The sequence below is a fragment of the Megascapheus bottae genome, chromosome 5 (genome assembly GCF_031878675.1).
Source record: "Megascapheus bottae isolate mThoBot1 chromosome 5, mThoBot2.hap1, whole genome shotgun sequence".
Classification (NCBI taxonomy): Eukaryota; Metazoa; Chordata; class Mammalia; order Rodentia; family Geomyidae; genus Megascapheus; species Megascapheus bottae.
In genome coordinates, this window is record NC_143513.1 from 23,443,806 (window position 1) to 23,467,981 (window position 24,176).

Genomic DNA, 24,176 nt, shown 5'->3' on the forward strand with positions numbered 1-24,176 from the left:
ATGGCTCACGTGGTAGAGCTCTAGCCTTGAGAAAGCCCAAGGACAGTGCTCAGGCCCTGAGTTCAAGCCCCAGGACTGACAAAAAAAAGAAAAAGAAAAAAGATCTCTTTGACTTCCATTTCCCACAAAGGAGAAAACACCCAGAACCCGAGCCAAATGCACCAGAAAGCTGTCTCAGGCATTGGCTAGCCTGGTGACCAGGAATAGAGTACAGAAGAGGATGAGTCCTGGAGTATCCAGAATACAGAAGAGGTGAATAGCTTCCTGGCCAATAAGCTTTCTTTAGAATTGAGGGGTGTTTGGGAAAAGGCAGTTCTCTTAAAGATAGAGGTTGCACCAAGCAAACAAAAAAAATTTTTTTTAACCTTGTATCGCTTTTTACATCCGGGAACTGGGCAGGCAAAAGGCTTCTCTTCCCCTCCATTCATGCACATGGAGCTGAGGATGGCTTCAGAGCTGATAGCACTCTCTGTGGTCCAGGACTCATCGCTGTCCGACTCCTCATAGTCCACCTCCTCCTCATCGTATTCGCTGCCTGTGGGGGCAGAGAAAACATGACATCTGTCAGAGTGGTCACCTCCCCATGGATCCATCCCAGCTGTAGGGGAGCAGCAATGACAGAGCAGTCTAGAGGGGAGCTGCAGTCCCACAGAACACCATCACTCTCTTGAGACCAGGTCAGAGGCTTCCCAGTGACTCAGGGCTAGGAAGCAGCTGAACAAAGGTTTTTGTTTTTTTCCCCGCTAGGCTTGAACTCAGGGCCTGGACCCTGTCCTTTAGCTTTTGTGCTCAAGGCTAGCACTCTACTACTTGAGCCACAGTACACCCTCTCTCTCCCACCCTAGAAGTTTTGGTGGTTAACTGGAGATAAGAGTCTGATGGACTTTCCTGCCTGCGCTGGCTCTGATCTGCAATCCTCAGATTTCATAGCTAGCATTACAGGCATGAGCCATCAGTACCTAGCTAAAGCAAAAGATTTTTGTTGTTATTTGCTTTTAACAACTTCAAATAAAAATAATGAGAGGTTGCAGTAGTAGAAGTCAGGCAAAGGCAGAAATGTTTTAAGCCTATGGCAGGGAAGCCTGTGACTGCAAAAGCAGTGGGCAGGCTGTAAGGCCAAACACAAAAATCTAGTTGAGTTCCGATCCCTGTCTCCACACAGTGAGCCAGCACACCAACCCTCCCTCCCTTCTATGCTATCCTAGCTTAGACAGGCGCACAGCTCCTGGGGGGGCCACAGTTGTACTTTTTAGATACTTACATTTAAGTGGGGATAAATAGTGGACGTTTTGGACTGAGAAGGGGTTACCCCACGAAACCAAGAGGGCAGAAACCCTTGTCGCTCAGAGGCCAAGCTCACACCTACGCATCATCTAGGTCTGGGCCCTTCAGGGCAGAGCTGTTGCTGTCAGCTCAGGCAGGAAGGCAGATTCCTTTCTACAACTAAAAATGAAGGGCTTGGCTCAACATTTCATTTCAAATCACTTTCCTGACTTCTGACGGGCAGAGCAGTGATGGAGAGCCACTTTCACAAGCAGCCGCCTTTTTGCTCTTTTTAATGAGGCCTAAAGCCATTTATTCTGGGCATTTGCACAATGCTACCTTGAAGGACATAATTCTACAGATCATAAACAGTGTAAAATAATATGTTGACAAGTCCTAATGCATTTACAAGCCCCGTGGAATAAATAGGAATTATGGCACAACATTAATAAGAATTATATGGTAGCAATTACGGTTGTGGATTTCATCCCCCAGGTGGAAGGTCAAATTGCACCAGGGCCTGCCTGCCTGGGTGCCTCTTGGGCTCACTCTGCCACATCAATTATTTCAGCACCAGATATTGGCACTTTTATTGGGTTTCATCTTAATAGGCATTAATAAGATTGTTTGACGAGCATTTGAGCCTGGAACAGAGACCTGGGATTGAAAGGATATATAGGAGGGCAGGAAGGGTCTGCTACATTGAAGGCAGCTTAGATACCCCTGTAGTTCTTGGAGTGGTATGGATATATATATATATATTATATATATCATATACATATGGAGAGAGAGAAACAGAGAGAGACAGAGACAGAGACACAGAGACAGAGACACAGAGACAGAGAGAGAGAGAGAGAGAGAGAGAGAGAGAGAGAGAGAGAGAGAGAGAGAGAGAGAGAGAGAGAGAGAGAGAGCGCTTGAACTCATGACCTGGGTGCTATCCCTGGGCTTTTTTGCTCAAGGCTGATGAACACAGTTCCATTTCTGAAGAGTTTTATGGACTTTCCTCCCCAGGTTGGCTTCAAAACATGATCCTCAGATCTTAGAAGCTGGGTACCCAGTGACACACCTGTATTCCTGCCCGTTCAGGAGGCTAGCATTTTTATGCATGTAAGGAAATTGAGTCCCAGCGAGAACACTTTTTTTTTTTTTAAAGCATTTTGTTGTTGTTTGGTTTTTGTGTTGTTGGTTTTCTTGGTTGGTCATGGGGCTTGAACTCTGGGCCTGAGCTCTTCAGCTCAAGGCTCATGCTCTACCACTTGAGCCACAGCACCACTGCCAGTTTTTTGGTAGTTTACTAGAGGTAGGGGTCTCATGGACTTTCGTGCCTGGCTGTCTTGTGAACTGTGATCCTCAGTTCTCTGCCTCCTGAGTAGTACAGGCATGAGCCACCAGTTAGCCATCTTCAGTTAGTTATCGCAGGCTGTCACACTAAGCAGTCCCCCAGCCTCCTCTGTCTTAGGATCTCACTCCATTGCCTCCAAGTTGCTGGCTCATCACCACTGCCCACTCAAGTAGAATTCAGTCTGTTCTGAAGCTGCTAGAAGTTCTTGGGGCAAGGGTGTTGAGTAAGTGACAAAAGAAGTCAGCAAAATGGAGCCTTTGGAATGAAAAGTGGGTTTTAGTAGAACACACATCTCGTGGAAAGCTCTCATTGGGTGACCCAGGGCCTGACTCTGCTAAAGCGATTTTGTTTGCTCATGAGCGAATAAATCTTGAGTCTGTTTCTATATAAGACTTTTGGACTTTTATACCAGTGCCACATGCTGGCAAACCTTTAAGCTGCTGGCTAGAAAACCATCAAGGCTGTTTTGCGAAGCTCTTCCACTGGAATGTCCCTTGGGTCTTGACTAATTTGCCTATCTAACTGGGCTGATTTGTTCATCTTAAATACCAGACTGTAGCATTTATAACCACAGAGGAGGCAGGGAACTCTGTCCTCCTGGGCTTCATTAAGCTTCCGTTGAAGATAAAACTTCAAAACTTCACTGGATCAAAAGGCACCAGACCCTGAGGGCTGATGCCGAGCAGAGTTGCCTGGAAACACATGGCTTCATCTGGGCAGCCAGGAACCTCATAACTCACTGTCCAAAGCAGGGAGTTGTTGTGCTCAGAGCACATGTCCTGCTGAAATGTCCCTTCCCTGGCCCCCGGTTACTGCTCTAGGGTAGAATTAACTAGAAACTGGTCTATCTTGAGCTCCATGCAAGGGAGGCAATGAGTTCCATGAAAGGCTTTGTGGTATGCAAAGAAGACCAGTCATAGACCAGGGTTCATGTGCTGGCATCCATAAGCTGGAGGAACAAGCGACTTGCTTTTTATTTCCTCTTCCAGGAAATGGGTGCGGATCTTCTTGCAGGTTTAAAGATTAAAATTCATGTCTAGTGGATGTGTGGCAGAAGAGGATTAGCATATAATAAGTGCTCAGGAAACAAAGTGTACAAAAATCATTCTTGTAATAACATAACATATACACATCACCTATAAAAGCATGCAGGGTTTTGGTGGTCCTGGGGTTTGAACTCGGGGCCTTATTATTTCACAATGTACTTGGGAAACCTCTCCCCCATTTCTCTCCCTCAATCCCTTTTATCTTTTTGCAGATGGAGTCTCTCCTACTTGGCCTCAGACAGCAATCATTGTATAATCTCAGATACGCAAGTTGGAGTTTATTTTAATGCCAGGTTCAGTGGCATACTCCTAATGTTTTTAGAAAAGTCAGTTTTGAAATTTAAAATTCTATAAAGGATTAGACTACCAAAAAAATTATACAGGAGAGGCTCCATGAGGAGAGGGCCCCATCCACTCTTCTCTGGAGGCAGAGCAAACCATCTCCCCTCCTTGAAGCTCTCCTCCAGTGAAGCTGCAGAAAGCAGGCTGGGGACACAGGTGGGGCTGTGAATGTCTGAGGGGGCCCAGGTATGGCTAGTAGAGAGCTGGGTAAGCTAGGCAGTGACACACCCAATCTGAGCTTCAGACTCATGTGTAAAATCCATCAGAAAAAGCCACACCTTAGAATCATTGTAAGAAATGAGCTCCCGTTTTCAGAAGTACTTAGAACAAAGTCTGACATAGAATGGGCATGTGAGAGTTTCATAAAGATATAAAATGTCACATGAACAGATTAAGAGCTAATCTTACCAAACCAGCGAACTGTTTAGGACATAAAGACAAGTACCATGTTAAAAAAAACAAAAACAAAAACAAAAACAGGAGGGCTGGGAGTGTGGCCTCGTGGGAGAGCACTTGCCTAGCATGCACAAAGACCTGGATTGGATTCCTCAGTACCACATATACAGAAAAAGCCAAAAATGGGGCTTGTGCACTGTCCTTGAGTTTTCACAAGATTAGTGCTTTACCACCTGAGACACAGCACTGAGTTCAAGCTCCAGGACTGGCAAAACAAAACAAAAAAACAGAGGAACCTGTGGACTATCTCCTCTTTGTCTCCTATACCGGAACAGAACTGTCCATAGTCTGAGCGATGGTTTCTCCTTGGGGCAGCTATAGGGCCTATTGCACGCAACAAACAGGCCGCCAGGGCTCCCAAGTCCACACAACTCAGGCTGGCGCCCACTGCGAGTCTACCTGGAATGCCTGCCACCAGGGTCTACCATGGTCCTGTGCCATACAACAGGACCTAAAACTCACCCAGAACTCTAGAAAGAGTTTAAATCTCGTATTTTTCCAAAAGTGAAAATAAATCCAGCCTGTCATATCTTCAATTCAAGCTTTCCCTGCTGCCTCCAGCCCAGCTTCAGAATTAAAGGATTCCCATGAGAAGTGCAAGAGGGAGCAAGGCGGCTCCCCCAGCCATCTCTCCTGTCAGAGTGAATACATTGCATGGGCACACTCAAAGTGACATGCACATATGCATTCTGGTAGTATCATGTAAAACACACATGTAATGTAAAAAGGTGAGGATAAATGTAATATATGCATGTCTTTCCTTCCTTCCTTCCTTCCTTCCTTCCTTCCTTCCTTCCTTCCTTCCTTCCTTCCTTCCTTCCTTCCTTCCTTCCTTCCTTCCTTCCTTCCTTCTTGCCTGCCTGCATGCATGCCTGCCTGCCTGCCTGCCTGCCTGCCTGCCTGCCTGTCCTGGGGCTTGAACTCAGGGCCTGGGCTCTGTCTTTGAGCCTTTCTGTGCTCAAGGCTAGCACTCGACCACTTGAGCCACAAAGCCATTTGGGGCTTTTTCTGTTTATGTGGTATTAAGGAATGGAACCCAGGGCTTCATCCATGCTAGGCAAGTACTTTGCCATTAAGTCACATTCCCAGCCCTAAGCATCATTTTTTCTTCTCTCTGTTAGGAAGTACTTGAAGACATTCAATGCCCATCACTTAACCACATCCCCAGCTCTTGATCTCACTATGTATCCTAGGCTGGCTGTAAACTCATGATCTGTCTGTTCTAGCCTCCCTGTGTCAGTCCACTAAGTTTTTAGAATGCCCCCTATTCCTGCCAGTACTCCCTCCCTAAGCAGCAACAGTTTTCACTGTTCTTACATGACTGTTGTGCTCTAGCCATACACATGAGCACTATTAATTTCTCTATTCCCAGTGTCATTTTTGACTGATCTTTCTAGACTCAGTTAATCGGTAGTCAGTTCCAACTACTACCCTGTTCTTGGAAGCTCTGATTTCCACAGGTTGGCCAGGGAGACCCTTCAGGTGTTCTCCTTAGTCATGAGAATACTGGGAGGACAGTATTTTCTTTACTTTTTTGCCAGTCATGGGGCTTGAACTTAAGAGCTCAGGGACAGGGCCTAGGCCCTTTTTGCTCAAGGCTAGTGCTCTATTACTTTGAGCCACAGCTCTACTTGCAATTTTCTGGAGGTTAATTGAAGCCAGGTAGGAAAGCCTGTGCGAGTCTTTTATCCAAACTCTCCTGTCTGGTCTGGCTTCAAACTGAGATTCTCAGATCTCAGCCTTCTGAGTAGGATTTCAAGCATGTACCACCAGCGCCTGGCAGAAAGGAAATTATTATTTTTTAATTCAAACAAACTTCTCAGAACTGAGGGCATTAAGTCATAGGTGAATGAGTTCTAGAACCATCTGGCAAGATAGATAAGAACAAACACTGACTAAGCTTTTTGAGGGAGTCACATGGCACGGAACTCCTAGTAACCCAGGTGGTACCTAAAACTGAGGGACAAACTGGAGGAGAAGGAAGAAGGGAATAGGAGAGACAGGGATTTGAACCTCCAAAAAGGAGGATTCCAGTTCCCTGTGCAAGGAAGCACTACAGTGCATGGAGCCTAGCCTCAATGCCCTTAACACTACATGAGAGCCATCTCCTGAGCCATGCACTGTTGTTCATCCAGCCTCCCTCCTGTCCTTTTCAATCTGATTTGGGTTACTGTTTGCTCCTTTCAGATCTTGAGCCCTTCCGTGTAGAACTTCCCTGTGAGCACAGACTGGTGGAGAGGAGGAATCAGCCAGTCACCCCCTCCCTCCATTTCCTCCCCATGCACAGCCTGGACCTCATTTTTATTCCATCAGCACAGATTATGGGCTCATGTCTGTGGGTATCCATGGCAAAGCTGAAGGGCACCCCTGGAGTGATGTGTGGAAGCATTTGTATATGCATCTATTTTTTTTTTTTTGGTCCATTGTGGGGCTTGAACTCTGGGCCTTTAGCTCAAGGCTAGTGCTCTACCACTTGAGCTACAGTACCACTTTCTTAACTCTAATCAACCTCCAGAAAACAGAGTCTCAAGGACTTCCCTGTGCAGGCTGGCTTTGAGCCACCATCCTCATATCTCAATCTCCTAAGTAGCTAGGATTACAGGTGTGAGCCCCTGGCACCCAGCCTCGACATCTATTCTGTATGAAGCAATTGCACCACATAATTGTATCGTATAGACATTGTTGTGTCTATTATACTGGGAAAGACAAGGATGAGACTCAAGGATCACAATTTGCTAAAGTTCACACACACACACACACACACACACACAATTGTGTTCTTCCATGGTGTACAACTGCACCCTGTGAGGGAGCTAAAGGTAGGGCCTGGGAAGGGCTTCCAGGAGAGGCCTGGCTCTGTTCTGACCATATGGAGACATACCAACTTTGGATGAGCAAGCAGAGGGCCAGACAAGGTAAGCATTTTTTTTAACCACTTGAGATCAAGCCCAAGGACAGTGCTCAGACCCTAAGCCACAGCACCACTTCTGGTTTTTCTATGTATGTGGTACAGAGAAATGGAACCCAAGTGTTCATGCATGCTAGACAAGCACTCTACCACTAGGCCAAACTCCTAGCCTCAGCAACATCAGTTTTTGATGGAATTCCAGTGATTGGGTCTTCCCAGACATACCACACGACATGAACTTAAGTCTCAACAGAAATTAAGTTGCTTCCCTGGGGACTAATGTTGAGAGTCAATGTAAGTTCACACAGATCTTCATGAAACTTGGCTCTTACGTCAGATCGTACTTCGTTCTGTGTGGAAACTATAGCCCGGGCTGCATGAAAAGCGAGTTTTATGACAGTACTTCTGATTGCTAAGAAGGGTATTTGTAACAGGAAGCTTCCTTAAAACACCAGCAAAGCCAATGTTGTTTTTATACACTGCACATACTAGGAAGGTTTCCTAATTACAGGGTTGCATTTGAATCTGGCCAAAGGTAGGTGGGTAACAAATTTCGGTAAAAGTGGGATAAATTGCAGGGCAAGAACCAACCAAAGACATTGTTTCAGATGTACTGTAAGAGCCAGTCAGATTTCTCCAGCCAAGTGGGTGGCTGACAATGTGGCTTGCTCACACACAACTCTGTCCCATTGCATGTGCTTCTGATACAAGTTAGTGTCTCCTACACATGGTTGCTGAGCAGGCTTCAGAAAGCCAATGCCTCGGCACAGTAGCCCCAGGACCCTGCTGAGGCTTATCCTCGCATCTCTGTTTTTCTAGCAGGATCTTAAGACTTCCAGAATGAGAACACATGTAGGGCTTGACTGCCTGGGTTCCAAGTCTGCTCCTTCAATGACTCTCGTGATGATCTTGGATAGTCTCTCTCTTCTCTTGCTCTAGATCCTCATCCAAAGGCCAAATGAGTGAATATGCACCTGAATGCACAATCCTGTGCCTGCCATACTGTGTGTACCACATGTGAGCCTTGTCACTGAGCGTCCTAGGATCATGGCCACACTAAAGCAGAAGGATGACAGATTCTGCTCAATGCCTGTGTCAACATCAGGGGTCAATGCCAGCAGCCCACAAGCTGTGGGGTGGACAAAGTTGGCTACATTACCCTGTCCTCAGTCATGAGCTGAGGTTTCACAGTGCCAGGGATAGGTACAGATTCACCAACTCACTGTGTCTTACTGACCTCCCTGAGCAAGCCCAGCATGGAGGTGTGACTCTGCCCTGATGAACTTCCCTGCCCACCCCAACTCTAGTTGTCTAGTGTACGTTCTATGACACATGATGCTACTTCCTCAGAGTCTTTATATTGGACCTAGGTGATTTCAAGGATGCTCTGGGATGCTTCTAAGTCACCACAACAAGAGCATCATCTGTAGCAGTGAGGTATTCTCAAGGCTACAGCAGTGACCTTGTACTCTGACCATGTAGTTGAGCCTGCTAGTGGGTCTTTGGGATGAACTATCTTATTTCAAGGTCCAGCCATCACGCCTATCCACGTGAGCTCCCCAGTGGCCATATGTGGTAAGGAGAAGGCTAACATAAAGAAAAATCTTTCTCAGTGTCCGACAGAGGAAAGCACTTAGTGAAGACCTGGGGCAGTAGATCACACATGTCAAACATCTATTTTGAAGAAGAAAGAAGTGCCTCCTCTCCATTTACTCTTCTTCACTTCAGAGGTGCTCCAGACACATACTCACACTGGTATTTTGCAAATCCTACCTTCACAGGCCACTGACTTCTATCTGTTTACACAGCCTCTTATCAAACAGAGGATGGCACATTAATGCCACACTGTGATAAGCAAGGGTTCCCATGGTTTAACAAGATGAAGTGTTTATTGTTAGACATCTATTAAAGGCTGAAAATAGAAACATTCATGGGCTAATAAACCACACCTATCAGTTCCCAGCAAGTAACAATAAAAATAAAGGAAGATCTACCATGATCCAATAGCTTATGTGGAAACGTGATGGAATTTTAACATATTTATAAGTAGGACTTCAATCTGTTCCAAGCTGGGCACGGTGGCTCACACTTGTAATCCTAACTACTCAGGAGGCTGAGATCTGAGGATCAAGGTTCAAAGCTAGCCTGGGCACTTAAGAACATGAGACTGTTCTCTCCAATTAATCACTAAAAAATGGAAAGTAGGGCTGTGGCTCCAGGGGTAGGGTGGTAGCCTTGAGCTGAAGAGTTCAGGGACAGTGCCCAGGTCCAGAGTTCAATCCCCATGACCCACAAAAAAAAATTCTGTTCTGTCCCCTGTCCCTCTCCTCCCCCCCGCCCCCCAAAAAAAACTAGCTGTGGCCAGTTTGGGTGGAAGTTTATTTTTTCTTAATCACAATGGAAAGGACAGCCCAGATACTTGGGTGACGGTAGACAGCTGGCCACACTGGCACCAAGTTGTATTGTAAACATCCAGGGCATAGCTCTTCCCCTTTTCCTCCTCTTGTTTAAAGATCCTCACACCGGGCTGTGCAGGGCCCTCTATGTGGGTCATTTCCCCATGTGGTAATCCCATAGAAGACCCAAGGGGCTGTTTATGACTTGGAGAATCACACAGGAGAGGGCAGGCCAGGAAGACAACCCACCCACCCCTTCCAGCCTATGTGAGGAAGCTGGTTTTATTTGGGAAAAACAAAAATAGAAACACAGCAACAAAGGCTCATTTCACTGTCCTGCTATTTAGTTTCCCCCTCTAGGGTCTGGAAATGGTACCTCTACCAAGTGTGACTCTGTGTCACAGTGAAGGGAAATTTTGTCTTGGATTCTTGGCTCCATTTTTCTAGACCTTCTGCAATCTAACCCTACACCCTTGCTGACCACATTTTCAGAATCCTTCCATGGCAGTATTCTCGTTTGGGATTTCACTGGCCATGTCCTCCCTGTTCTGTGCCCTCCCTCTGGCTCAAGCTCTGTACACACTCTTGTCTACTTCTACACTGGCCCCCAAATCAGGGATGTCTTTCAGGCCAGGTTAAAGTCCTTTCAGGCCATGTTAAAGTTCTGATGGCTTTTTGTTTATTGTTCACATTTCTCCTACATCCATTGATGCTAAGAGCAAAGCGGCACATACAGTCTACTTGAATTAAAGAAAATTAATGCTTGCTGGGCACTGGTGGCTCATGCCTGTAATCCTAGCTACTCAGGAAGCTGAGATCTGAGGACTGTGGTTCAAAACCAGCTTAAGCATGAAAACATTAGAGCATTAGCCTTAGGCCCAAAAGCTCAAGGACAGTTCCCAGGCCTGGAGTTCAAATCCCAGGAATGACTCAAAAAAAATAAAAAGAAGACACCTATGCTTGACTCTAGGAGTCACCACTGGATCACAGAGATGACATTTCAAGATTCAAAAGGCCCTCAGTTCTTCTGCACCAAGTTCCCTTCTTTACAGAAGACCAGACAGACCTGGGGAAGTGACCTGTCTGAACAAAGGTCTAAGCAGGGGTGGAAGCTGGCACCAGGCTGTCTAATGTCCTGCCAGAGGCTTCCTAGGTCATATAAATGTGAAAGCAACAGTCACAAGTCAAGTGACATGCTCTCTCCATCACAAAGGATTCTTGTGTTGTGTTTAGAACTCACCCAGTCATCTAGGACACTGCCTATGCAAATGGCTGCCTACTCTTTTTCCTGAATATAAGGATGAAATGTAATTTCTTTTGGAAACTGCAGGGCTGCTAGCTAGCTTCCTAGGCAGCTTTGACAAAATTTATGTGCATACTGATGGAACTCCACAAACGTCTACACACACACACACACACACACACATACACACACACAAATGAAACTTAAACACTTTTTTTTTTTTTGGTTGTGGGGCTTGAACTCTGTCCCTCAGCTCTTCAAGTTAAAGGTACTGCTCTACCCCTTGAACCACAGCACCACTTCTGGTTTTCTGGTGGTTATTTGGAGATAGGAGGCCGAGACCTGAGAATTGAGGTTCAAAGTCAGCCCGGGCACTAAAGTCCACAAGGCTCTTGAGTAGCTAGGATTATAGGCATGAGCTACCACGCCCAGCGAGTTTAAACACTTTTTTTTTTTTTTTTTGCCAGTCCTGGGCTTGAGCTCAGGGCCTGAGCACTGTCCTTGGACTTTCTCAAGGCTAGAGCTCTACCACTTGAGCCTCAGCACCACTTCCGGCTTTTTTCTATGTATGTGGTACCAAGGAATCGAACCCGGGTCTTCGTGCATGCTAGGCAAGCACTTTAACCACTAGGCCAAACTCCCGGCCCCAGAGTTTAAACACTTTTTGTGAACTATCGTCTAATGGGAAAACAGAAGCTGAGTCTAAAGGAAAATAAAATAAGGCAACACTTTCCGATTCTAAATGCTCACATCCTTGAACAGTTCATTGGTCTTGGCCCAGAGCCATGTGCATTGAATTTTGGGACTGTGACTTTTGGGATTGTGATACCTGTATGGCAATATAGCCAACTTTCCATCGGTCAACTCAAGTCCATGGGCTGCCCCTTTCTTTGTTTTACTCCTTTATTTCAAGATAAATTTTTGAGTTCTACAAGTCCTAAGTCAGCCACAGATCTGACAGAACGGCTTATGTGTCACACACTATAAAGGAGGGATCTTTCCAATTTACCTATTCAATTCACAGAAACTCAGGCTGTCTTCTGGAGACTCAGAGAATCTTGGGAATGGCAGCCTCAGTCCTCACAGGGCACAGCAGTGTATTGTAGATGTTTGCAAACAGCCCTTCCAGTTGCCTAGGGGCATTATTTCCAAGTTTGGGTGTCCACCATTAGTGTTTGAGGATTATATTTTTTTCTCAAAGTTATAATTTAGAAAAGCAACCCCAGATATAAATTATAGGACAGCCTCAATCTTTGGGGGAAGGGTTCCAGAATTAGAAGTGTGTGAAGAGGGTGTGGCTGGAGTAGGCAGCGTTATCTTTCTGCCTTGGATAACTCTAGTTCACCAAGGCAGAAAGTGGATAACTCTAGGTCACCATCTCCTGCGCATGCTCTGTGCAGCAAGTCATCTCAGCAAAGGCAACTAAGATATTTGAGGTGCTAAGCCTCCACAGCTCCATGGGCAGCATCCTTTCTAGTCAGAACCGATAGCCCCTGGAATTCTCCAGGTACCCTTACATCAACTCTTTCCCTTCCCACAATCCTGTTCGTCACAGAAAAGGGCCTTTTAATAACGAACAGCCGTCTGTTCCACTCGGCACAGGAAAAACATGATAAACCAAGTCACACACAGCCTCAGCAGTAAACATATTCTTACAACATGATTTCTACAACTCCGTATACCCCAAAACAAGCTATTAACCACTTGCAGAACAACGACCCCCTAAAATGCATTGAGTTTCCTGCAATTAAGCTGCAATGTTTTATAGTGCAATTTTATTTATAACTGAAAAAAGTAAATAAGTAAATATATAAAACAGGGAACAGACTCCTCCCGCCGAAGGCTTTCTCTGCAAATTAACTTTGCAGTCATAAAACCCATGCCAGCTGGAGCCTTTTCCTGCACTCGTGGATGGGCGGCCAGAGCAGGTATATGGCCGAGAAAAAAACAAAGCAGGGTATTTTCCACCTTCAGTCAGGGATGCTAATTGAACTTTGGCAAATGTTTAAAGATTTCTCTCTCCATGTTTGAGAAAGAATTAAAAACAGTTGAGCTGGGGAAAATGAACATCTGTTACTGACTTACACTCACCACCACAATGAAAAACATTCATAATTAAGGCAATTTTGCTTTCCTGCTAGTTAGATCTGTAATCTTGGGTTAAAAATATAAACACGGAGGCTCCTTATTGTCTTTGGGGGCTTTCTTCTTAGGGATGCTTGTAAAAATAACAAAAACACCAAACCAAGGTAGTTTACAGTGGGTTCGATTATTTTCTGTTGGAATAACAATATCAGGAAACAGGTTTGCGTAAAAAGATAGGGGGGGATGACAACAAGAAGTGCCTATGCAACTGAGCCTCGTTTTATGAAGCCATGAAACGGTAGTCAAGAAGTGCTTTCTATTTGAGAGTTAAATACACTTTACAGCTGTGTAAAATTTAAAGAAAAAGCAGTCATTTTAGGCCAAATATAAACATTCCAATGTCTAGAAATTTCCATTCTATGAGTGGGCAGGCAGCTTCATCAAATGGCAAAGATTTGTGTATTACGTGTAACAGCACTGGGAAAGAAAGAAAAAAGAAAAATAGAATGAAAAAATAAAAGCCTTCCACTTCAAGTCATTTCCTCTCAAATACAGAACCTCTCCAAGAAAGTCAAATCTGTTTCCTACCAGATCTTCTCTCCGGCTATCTAAATAACCTAACTGATAAGCCAGGCTCCAGGCTCCCTGGCCCCCAGCCCATCCTCCTTCCAGCTGGCAACAGTGGCAGTCTCAATACTGTTCTTCTCTTGTTTCATTAGTGACTTCTTATATTAATAATGGTTCCCCTCTGTCAATGCCACCAAATTCAAATTCCTTCATGTGGCACATAAGGGTCTTAGATTCATGAAGCATACAGCATACAGAGATATAATACATACATCTACTATCACTGGGTGTCTGCCATCTTTTTGTCATGTGGCTAGATCTTCTAGTTTGGAATCAGTTCCCACCCTAACTGTGTTCCTTTGCCTGTGTTAGCCTTTGAAATGTCTTTTAAATACTACTTCCCCCAGGTAACTGCTAATAGTTCCAGTCTTCTCTTGACTATGGTAGCATTTGGTAGTCTGTGCAAATCCCCAGAAAGCAGCATAACGAATGTGCATGTGTGCCTGTACACACACACACATTTTCCTCTACAGTCACATTCTCATCTGTCAGAGACGACTTTGTGTGTGTGTGTGTGTGTGTGTGTGTGTGTGTGTGTGCGTGCGTGCGTGCGTGCACATGCGCGCACGCATGAACGCACCAGGCCTGGGCCTTAAGCACTGTCCTTGGGTTTGATTCCTTGGTACCACATACATAGAAACAAGCAGAAAGTGGTACTGTGACTCAAGTGGTAGAGCTCCAGTTTTTAGAAAGCCCAAGTCTTTTTGCATTCTAGGCAAGCACTCTACCACTAGGCCAAACTCCTGGCCCAGAGAAGACATTTTTTATTTAATTTTTTGGTGGGTCATAGGGCTTAGACTCTGGGCCTGGGTGCTGCCCCCGAGCTCTTCAGCTCAAGGCCTACCCCTTGAGCCACAGCCTCATTTCCCGTTTTCTAGTGATTAATTGGAGATAACAGTCTCATGTTCTTTAGTGCCTGGGCTGGCTTTGAACCTCGATCCTCGGATCTCAGCCTCCTGAGTAGCTAGGGTTATAGGCATGAGCCGCTGGGCCCAGCAAGACACTCTTTTGTACACATCTCTGCACTACAGCTCTGAGCACACATGTTTTATTTAGTCATTACCAGCAGTTGTTTGCCTTTCTCCCCCTTCCAGAGACTTAGTATAACATTTTCTGACTTGTTTGATGTGCCGCTCATAAGGTAGATTCAGATTGAATATGATTGCTTTTGGCCTTTGTGACAATTCTCCTACACCCATGTGTTATAAATGTATAATACTTGATCAAATAGATTTGCCAGGCATGGGTTCTAACTGGAATGTCTATCTTTAATTAATCCCTAATTTCTAAGAGTTGGTTTGTCATTCATTAAGTTTTGGAAAAAAAAAAATCTCACCACGCAATGTTAAGGAATTCAGCAGCAGTTGCTTGAGGCTAGGTCTAAGGCCACTGCTGGTGGAGGCTGGGTAGACCTTGGAATGGGCCTGTGAGCTCCTGCCAGCTTCTGGACCTCTTCCCAACACCACAGAATCCACTGGGGTGAAAGAGCTGAGCCTGGGAAACTCCCCAGGGAGAGATGGGCAGAGGACAGAAAACCATTATACCCTTAGCAGAACATGAGGCTTTCTCTGAGGTTTTGGAAAATAATTCTGGCTAGTTTTCTTTCAAAAGTGGCATTGGTTCAGCACAGTTCTCCCTCCCTTTCTACCCCCACAGGAACAAAATCCAGAGGGCTGAGGGAGTGGCAGTGTTGTTCCTGGCTTCAATGTGAGCAGGAAGTGCCATAAATCTCTCCAGAAAGTCCAGACTCATGGGATTTCCAGAACCAACCTGCAGATTTATGAGGCTCAGATCATTCAAACAGACATCGGAGCCTTCAGTCCTGAAGACCACTGATTTATGGGAGTGCATCCTTCACTTAGGGAAATGCTCTCCTTTCAAGGTTCCCAGCTCAGGAGGGCATGCTGGCCATCCAGGGAGAGTCAGCAGAGAAGTGTGGCCTGTGCCAGCCCACTCACAACCTCATTAGTTTTGTGTGAATGTTTTGGAATGCGGCTGGCTGCTCCTAAGCAGGGATAAATGGGAAGATGGCTTGGAGTGGTGCAGCCTCCGCACCTGGAGAGGAATACTGGACCAGCAGCATTTACATCACTGAGACCAACCTCAGAAACCCAAAGCAGCAAGGGCCAGCAAGCACCACCCTGGCCTCGGAGCACCAAGTGCCATTGGAAGACTTGACACCCAAGCTCTTCTTGGATTTGAACCACTAGATCTGGGGGTGGGCTTCCAAGGAGTCCTAGTTTTCAGATGCTCCTAGGTTACCAGAGAGTTTGGAAACTGGTGCAAATGCACGCCACGACAGGTGCTCGATGATTTAAGATTGTCTTTTGATTCTAAGTCTTTCATTGTGCTGTCCCTGAGAATCCGTCCTCCATTTTCCCAAGTTCCTGAAGTGGCAATGCCATCTCATAAAAAACCTAGCAATGCCATTCCATAAAGAACCAAGTTATCTCTTCCCTCTTGACTCCAGCTTCAGCCAGCTCACGTGGCCTCTGCCCACATCATTTGTGCCTACTTATCTCTTTACCTCCGTCATCCTGTTTCCTGAGTCTCATCAATCTCATCTCTTCCACATACTACAGGGTACCACTTTTAGGTACCCTTACCATTCCTCACCCAACATTCATGCACCGACTGGTCAGTATAATCTTTTACGTGGTGGTATTGGGTATTAAGCTTGATAGGCAAGTGCTTTACCACTTGAGCCACACCTCCAGTCTATCTCAAAAATAATGCAAAAATAGTTTCCCTTTATGCGCAGGCCAGCCTGGACTGTGAGTGATCCTTCCTGTGCTTCTCTGTGTTGCTGGGTTGACAGGTGTTTGCCACTTTGCTTGGCCCCATGGCTGGGATAAGAGGCACTTGCTGTCCATGCCCAGACATTGGCTGAGATGGAGTCTCAAATTGTTGAACCAACCATTCTCTAATCCTAGCTACTTTGAGGTGTGGAGATCAAAGGCTTGAGCCAGAAGAATCTTTTAAAATATGCAAAGCAAACTAATACATTCTGTCTAGAATAATCCAGTAGCTTTCCATCACTTAAAAAATAGTTGGTACATGGGCCGGGAGTTTGGCCTAGTGGTAGAGTGCTTGCCTACCATGCATGAAGACCCGGGTTCAATTCCTTGGTACCACATGCATAGAAAAAAAAGCCAGAAGTGGTGCTGTGGCTTAAGTGGTAGAGTTCTAGCCTTGAGAACGTCCAAGGACAGTGCTCAGGCCCTGAGATCAAGGCCCAGGACTGGCCAAAAAAAAAAGAAAAAGAAAAAAAATAGTACTATCTGGGCACTTTCCCACTTTCTTACCACTTGCCCACCTAAATCATTCATCCAAACTGGGTTTTTAATAATGAACGCATTTTGGATGAAGAGAAAGAAGGCATGTGAGGCTATTACTTACTCAATGTAGTGTACTGTGACTCCTTACCCTGAACCTGGAGAGTATCTCTTCTCTATGTCCATGGAGCTCATCTTCAGAGAACTCAGCCTCCTACCTCGATTTTGCTATCAGTCTCCCCCACATTTCTGGGTTACTTGGCTTGTGTGTTTTACCCCTTTGTACATATGTTAGCCACAGAGTAGTCAATCACATCTCTTTAGTGTATGAGTCTCTCCTGGTTATACTTGGAAAACTGACAGTGGCTGAGGGAGTAAGAACTTGCTGGTACTGTTAGAAGGCTATGCTGGGACTCATACTCCAGTGCCAGGCCTTTTGAGTTCTCAGAGGCACAAGAGGAGAGCACACATCATCAGCATCCTGGCAAGGTGATGTGGGGTCAAGAACTGAACTTCTCTCATCTTCCAATATCTTGTTTTACATACAATGGGATGTACTGTGATCAGCAAAGTACCTCACACATTCTGAGAGCCTCACAGTATAACTACCATTGTTCTTATTCCTCCAGTCGTTTTCCAGTGAATGCCCTTTGCCATGATAGGTCAAAAGCAAGACTCTCTGGCCCTTCTACCTGAGTTCATGACTACTTTATTCAAAAAATCCTAATTCTTGATTTTGATTTGTCTTCTATGGGTCATCTCAGATCTCCAAAGCCAGGCCAGAGTTCAGTAAATGGAGCTGACTTTTCTGAAGTGATGGTACAAACTGACTCTGCTCCTCTTCTCAGGACAGCACCTGACCAGGGCCTGGTGGGCCATATCCTCTCTTCTTTCCCTTTGTACTCTGCAATGCACATTCCCATATTCCAGACCTGTTAATGCTATCTACATGACAATGGTCTGCTTACGTATGTATAGTGGAAGGAACTGAGTTAAAGTCTGAACCCTTTTCATCTCTCCATTGGTGAAGTTTTGCCAGCCTACTTCCTTATAATGTTAATGAGCTAAAAAGCAGTTTAGTGCTTAACTAATAGCTTTGGCAAGCAAGAAAGTGAAAGGTAAAACTTAATTGTATGAATAAAATCTCAGCTAGAGGGTGTAGGGTTAAAATGCAAGGAGACGATGAAGGTATTTAGATTTCCAGAGAGAAGTCATGAACAGGGTGTGTATCCTAGATGCAGGTTCTGCAGGGGGAATTTCCATTCTCTCCCAGAGAGAGGTTTGCAGCAGGGTGTATGGCAGCAGGGCTCTACAATGTGAGCTCTGTACTCCAGGCCTTCTTAGGACCAAAGGCTGCAGTTTCTTATGGCTGCTTTGTCACGTGGAAATCCCAGCGAGGGAGTGATGACTTTATGGTTTGTACAGTCTAGACAAGAGGGTTACTCTGGTGAAATGACTCCCTGGGGAGGTTCCTTCGCAAATTCCCATCCCACTAATTACCACTCAGAAAGGCTGGGACTTAGGCAGAGGCTGTGGTCAAGAGCCGCACTGCCAGCTTTACCACCAGCTGCGTTTACTTTTTGCCCTGTCCAAACAAGACTGGGGTAAGGAAGGGGAGAGAACAAGAAAGCAAAGCCAAGTGCAGGTAAGAAGAGTAAGAACTGAAGGCTGGCATTTCCCTGTTTGTTGAAGTTCCAGCCCTCAGCTGAAGCCAGGAACAACCATTTCTATATCAAACACCTCAGTTCTCTCATCTTAGCAACTTCTAATATCATGTTCTGAATTGGGGATGGGAAAATAATTCCCCTAAATGTCAGAAAACCTCAAGGTGAAAACCCTTAAGACCTTACAAGTATTTCCCCCCCAGCTTTAGAAGGCAGCATAGGCAGGTGGCTGCATGAGTTCTGTTGGTACTTGAAGAATGATTTTTACCTACCCCTGGCCTGTGCTAAGAGAAATATCTGTCTAGAAAGCCTTGAATTCTGATCACCCAACTGATAGCCTCTGAGGAAGAATGAAGGCCGGGACTCTCAAGTCCAGCAGAGGAAGAATAAAGGCCTGGACTCTCAAGTCCAGCAGACAAAGTTCTGGCAGCAGACCACCTGCTCCAAGAAGTTCTACAGGCCACACCTGTCCCACACTGACTTCAGTCCCAGGTTCCTGCACGTTGCTCCAAGAAGCACCTCACAGACATGCCATCCTCCTCCACCGCTATCCTACTAGTTGGGACAGTATCACCTCTTTCCCAATGACAGCACAGATTTGTGTGCTGGGTCTTCCGGAACGTGCACTCTGTCTCTGTTAGCCTCATGATGGTCTGACAGGCTGTGTTCTATCACACTGCCTTTCATGGAATAGCTGAGTCAATAAGGCGCCCCCCAAAAGTGCATTTAAACAAAAAGATTTGCTTCCTCTTTGCAGTTCAACTCTAGAAAAAGATTCTGTGTTCACTCCAGAGACAAGTCTGAGAGTGTCTCAGGACCTGCAGGCCCAGAAGGTACCACATGGCTGTCACTTGAGTGCACCTACAAATGAACTGGGAACTTATCACAGTGTGATGTTATTTAAAAATAAAAAAGACTCCGAATTTAGTCATGGTTGGAGTGTGACTGAGCAGACTGAGCATGAGTGTGGGAATCAGGAAGTTCTGTTTATACCCAAGGCAGCCACGTGCCCCATGGCTGCATGTGTGAGGGGTAAGCCTCGATCACTGGCTTTCAACTGTTTGACCATGACCAGGTAAAAAATATATTTTTTACTACAAGCTGTACTACAAGCTGGAAAACACTCCAACTCTCTCTCTCTCTCTCTCTCTCTCTCTCTCTCTCTCTCTCTCTCTCTCTCTCTCTCTCTCTTTCTCTCTCTCTGTTTCCTTTTTTTTTTTTTTTTGTAAAATGTTGGCCACGGCTCATTTCATGACCCATCAATGAGATGTGACTTCATTTTAAAAACACTAGCTAAATCAGCTAGACATCTAGATTTTCAATCCTAAAATTCTGTATGTATAAAGATCAGATATTAATTTATGTCATACTATTTGGTCTTCTTTGCCTGTTCTCACCAGGTAGAGTTTGGGGACAGGGGTGTGCCTATACATTCAGGGGTGTTAAGGAAGGATGAGATACATCAAAAAGTCACCGAATCATTTGCAATTCTCCATCAATTGTTATGGCTAGAGGAGTTGTCCTCTACAAGCAAGGTCCGAGAGACCAGAAGGCAACAGTAGTGGAAGTGGATCCTACCCTCCAAGCTACTGGAATCCCAGTCCTTTCTAGGCAACAAGAAGCTACCCAATGCACTTCATTTATTTGTTCACTTGTTTATTATCTTATTTTGTGTCATTTCTGGGACATGAGCTATGGCTCAAGTGGTAGAGTCCTCTCCTTAAGCAAAAAAGCTCAGGGACAGCATCCTGGCCCTGAGTTCACTTGACTTTTTGGTGGTTCATCGGAAGGTAACAGTCTCATAGACTTTCTTGCCCAATCTGGCTTTGAACTGTGATCCTCAGATCTCATACTCCTAAGTAGCCAGGATTACAGATGTAAGCTACCAGTGCCTGGCTGGATACATTTTTGAATGGATATATACAAGTTTCTTTGCATTTAGCTCAACTACTATAATGCTTGCATCTCAAGATTGGGGTTTCCAAGTGGATCATGACTCCAGAAACCACAGTGTGCGATTCAGGAAACTCATCTTGGTTTTTGGGAGAAGGCTCAGCTACTAGTTTAGTAGGCTTCTCAAATGACCTACTGTCTTCTGTTTCTGGTTTCCCCAATCACTTCCCCCTGAGTTAACCAAGCTCCGCCTGCTTATTCCCACCTCCCCTACACAGCCTGTTTTACTTTCCCTTCATGTTTTAAAGTGTGTATTAATTTTACCAAGGAAATTTACCATGGTATTTAATACATGCATATACCTTGCTCAGAATAACCTCTTCTCTCTTCACTCCCAGCCCCACTTTGTGCAACAGCTTTCACTGAAATTCCCTGTGTTGCCTTCATTTCAAAATTATCACCTCTATCTTTCCTTTTCTCTATCCCCTTCCCCTCATTCTCCTAAACAGCCTCCCCAGATTTCCAGTTTTAAAGTTTGTCAAGCTTTCTTCTGTGTGTGAATATATACATGTGTGCATGCATGTATGTGTTTGTGAGCTGGTATAGGGGCCTGAACTCAGGGCTTTATTGCTCTCTTCTCAGCTTTCTTGTCCATGTCAGGCACTTAGTACCAACATGGACAAGAAATCTAACACTTGAGCTATGTCTCCAGTTAGGCATTTTGCTGGTTAATGGGAGATTGAGTCCTCAGATTTTCTGTCCCTGCTGGCACTAAATCATGATCCTCTGGGTTCCAGCCTCCTTGGTAGCAAAGATTACAAACCTGACAGGGATCTGGCTACTGTTCTATTTTTTTTAAAAATATTCTCAAGCTACTTTGTATTAAACACAAAAGAATACCATGAAATTGACTGTATATTGCAGCAGTACAGTTGCTTTGTCACTGGATACATTGTCGGTTAAGTATTATGAATAACTTCAAGCACTCACAAGGCAGTTCTTTTTTGTCCAAAGCCCATTTTGTTTTCGTTAAAGCCATGGTATTTTCACAATGACTTGGATTCCCGTAAAGCCTAGCCAGAGAACAGCCAGTCTTGGAGAACCTGATTTGTCCTGTGTATGTTCATTAGGTCTTCACCACATCAGGCATCATCTCCTTGCTAAGACATTTTGAGAGGTCATGGTACTACTAAAGATATTTACCAGCATCCAGGGCATGGTTCAGGCCTCAAGTTGGAGCCAAGATAACTGGCCCACATGAGAATTAAACTCATGACTTCAGTTTAGTACTGTGCTCTGGTCACCTGAGCTAACTCTTGTGTCACAGAGTGCCAGATGGCAAGCATCACCACTAGGGAACAGGCCTTTATTTTAAGACTGCAGAGAAAGAGTGCATAGCACTGGTTATACTTACTCTCAAGCTCTATAAAGAAAAAGAATCAATGGCAAAATTAATTGGGCATCTAAGGAATATTATGGTTTATTATAAACAATGGCAAATATTGGGCATTCAGGAATTCTATGGTTTATTATAAACAAACACTTTTCAGGCAAGAACTTAATGTCACACTGAAGGTGCTACACCTTCTGGAAGAGGACAAAAGAGGCAAAATAGACTGACAGATATGAGAAGTAAATAGATTTTTCTCATTTTTCCAAAACAAACTAGTTCCAAACACAAAGTAAACAAATGATAGAAGGTCACCAGCTATTTTTAAGAGGCACTGTTACCACAAAAATGGAGCTACTTTGAAGTTTATATATAGCATAACTCACGTTCCAGTTTGCCTGACTTGCTTTACAAAATTCAGATGACAACATTCATCAGTCTGCTACATTTATAGCATGAGCTAAAGGTCTCCTATGTGGGAAAGGATGAACTTTCTGGTCTTGGCATTGTCAAAAGAAACTATGCTAAGTATTAGATTTTTGTTGAAATGTAAAACAGGGAGAGAAAAAAATCTTTAGAATATTTATTACTTGTTCTAGAACACAGGGTTCTACAGATTACAGTTCTCAGTGTCCAGAGGACTGGCTTCAGAACACCTCCCCGCCCCACTTCAGATGCTCAAGTCCCTTATATACAATACTATAAATACAGCCTTTGCACCTCCTCTGTGTACTTTGACCCATCTCTTGATTACATACACTATCCAATGCAATATAAATGCTAAAATCCATTGTTATATCGTTTATACGCTACTGACAAGAAAAAAGTGTTCAGTATAGATGTATCTATTTTCCTGAAGATTTTCAATCTGATGTTGGTTTACTATGTAGATAAGGAGCTTAAGATCTGAATACAGACCTGACTTTTCTGTGTGTGCTAACTACATTCTACTAAGCTTTTAGTTTACCATTTACTTGCCAAGTACCATGTAGTATTAGGGACTAAAGCTATACTTACGTTTCTGGAGAATATATTTACTATATAGTTATTCCAGAAATGGTTTCGCTTTTTAAATTATAAACTAAATTATTTACACTTGAAAAATCATAAAATTAAAATTATGATGCAATTAATTTTCAAAAAAGGTCTTATACCTTTCAAGGAAAACCAATCCTCTGTGTGGAGTGGGGCTGCCCTCAGGTGGTGGGGGAAGCCACTGTGCAGCACTGTGGCTTTAACTCAGGGCTTTATGTTCTTTGCTTAACTTTTTGCTTCAAGGCTGATGTTAGCACTTGAGTCACACCTTTACTTCAGCTTTTTTGCTGGTTAACTAGAGATTAAGACTGTTACGATCAGTTCTGCCTGGGCTGGCTTTGAACTGTAATAGACTCAGACTCATACCTATAATTCTAGCTGTTAGCAAACAGCAACACATAGCATAAGTTCTATATACTGATGTTCTAAAAACCAACTGGCTTAAATTGTGCTTTTCTTTCCCCAAAGACTATTTCCTTTGTTTTGCAGTGGATATAGTACTCACTCTTTCCTTTGTGTGGCAGTGGATGTAGCACCCACTCAAATTAGCTTCATTGAGGTGGATTTTGGGGAGACTTCCAAACAATAATGTTTTGAACTTCCTGGAATATTAAAAAGTGACCATATAAGAAAATAGGATAGGCCTGCACGAGCCCAGAGCCGTTGCCCGGCCGTGCATGGACATGCCAGCTTCACGGAACTGGAGAATCCAGCAAGAAGAATCATGTTTATAGACTTCTACTTGACTAAAATAAAACCTCCAAATAAACTATGAGAAAGTTAAGAAAGAAAAGAAAATAGCATACCTCTTCCATGTGGGATCACAACTCTGTCTTGAAAACATCATTCTAAATGACCTTCCCAGCCTAAGTCCCTGAAGATACTAGGGCATTGGTGTTCAGCTCAGATAATATTGGCCTGGACAGTTCTTCCTGGGAAAGACCTGAGAAGTAGTCAGCACACAGGCATGCCCAGCGCCTACACAACCTGAACTTAAGGTTCTACATAAGTTAGGTACTGGTGGCTCACACCTGCAATCCTAGCTATTCAGGAGGATGAGATCTGAGCATCACGTTTCAAAGGCAGCCAGGACAGAAAAGTCTCCGTGACATACTTATCTCCAATTAACCACCAGAAAACTGGAAATGGCACTGTTTCTCAAAGCAGTAGAGCCAGTAGCCCTGATGAAAGATTCTGCACAAGTTTAA

The 24,176-nt window shown here is 44.5% G+C and overlaps 1 protein-coding gene across 1 annotated transcript in view; it reads right to left on the minus strand.

Annotated features, from left to right (window-relative positions):
- The window catches only part of Jazf1 (JAZF zinc finger 1), a 318,398-nt gene that overhangs the window by 9,057 nt on the left and 285,165 nt on the right, over positions 1 to 24,176 (minus strand). Inside the window, exon 4 of the mRNA XM_090332809.1 lies at positions 366 to 535. Coding sequence (XP_090188935.1) covers positions 366 to 535 — 170 coding nt within the window. The remainder of the gene's footprint in view (positions 1 to 365; positions 536 to 24,176) is intronic.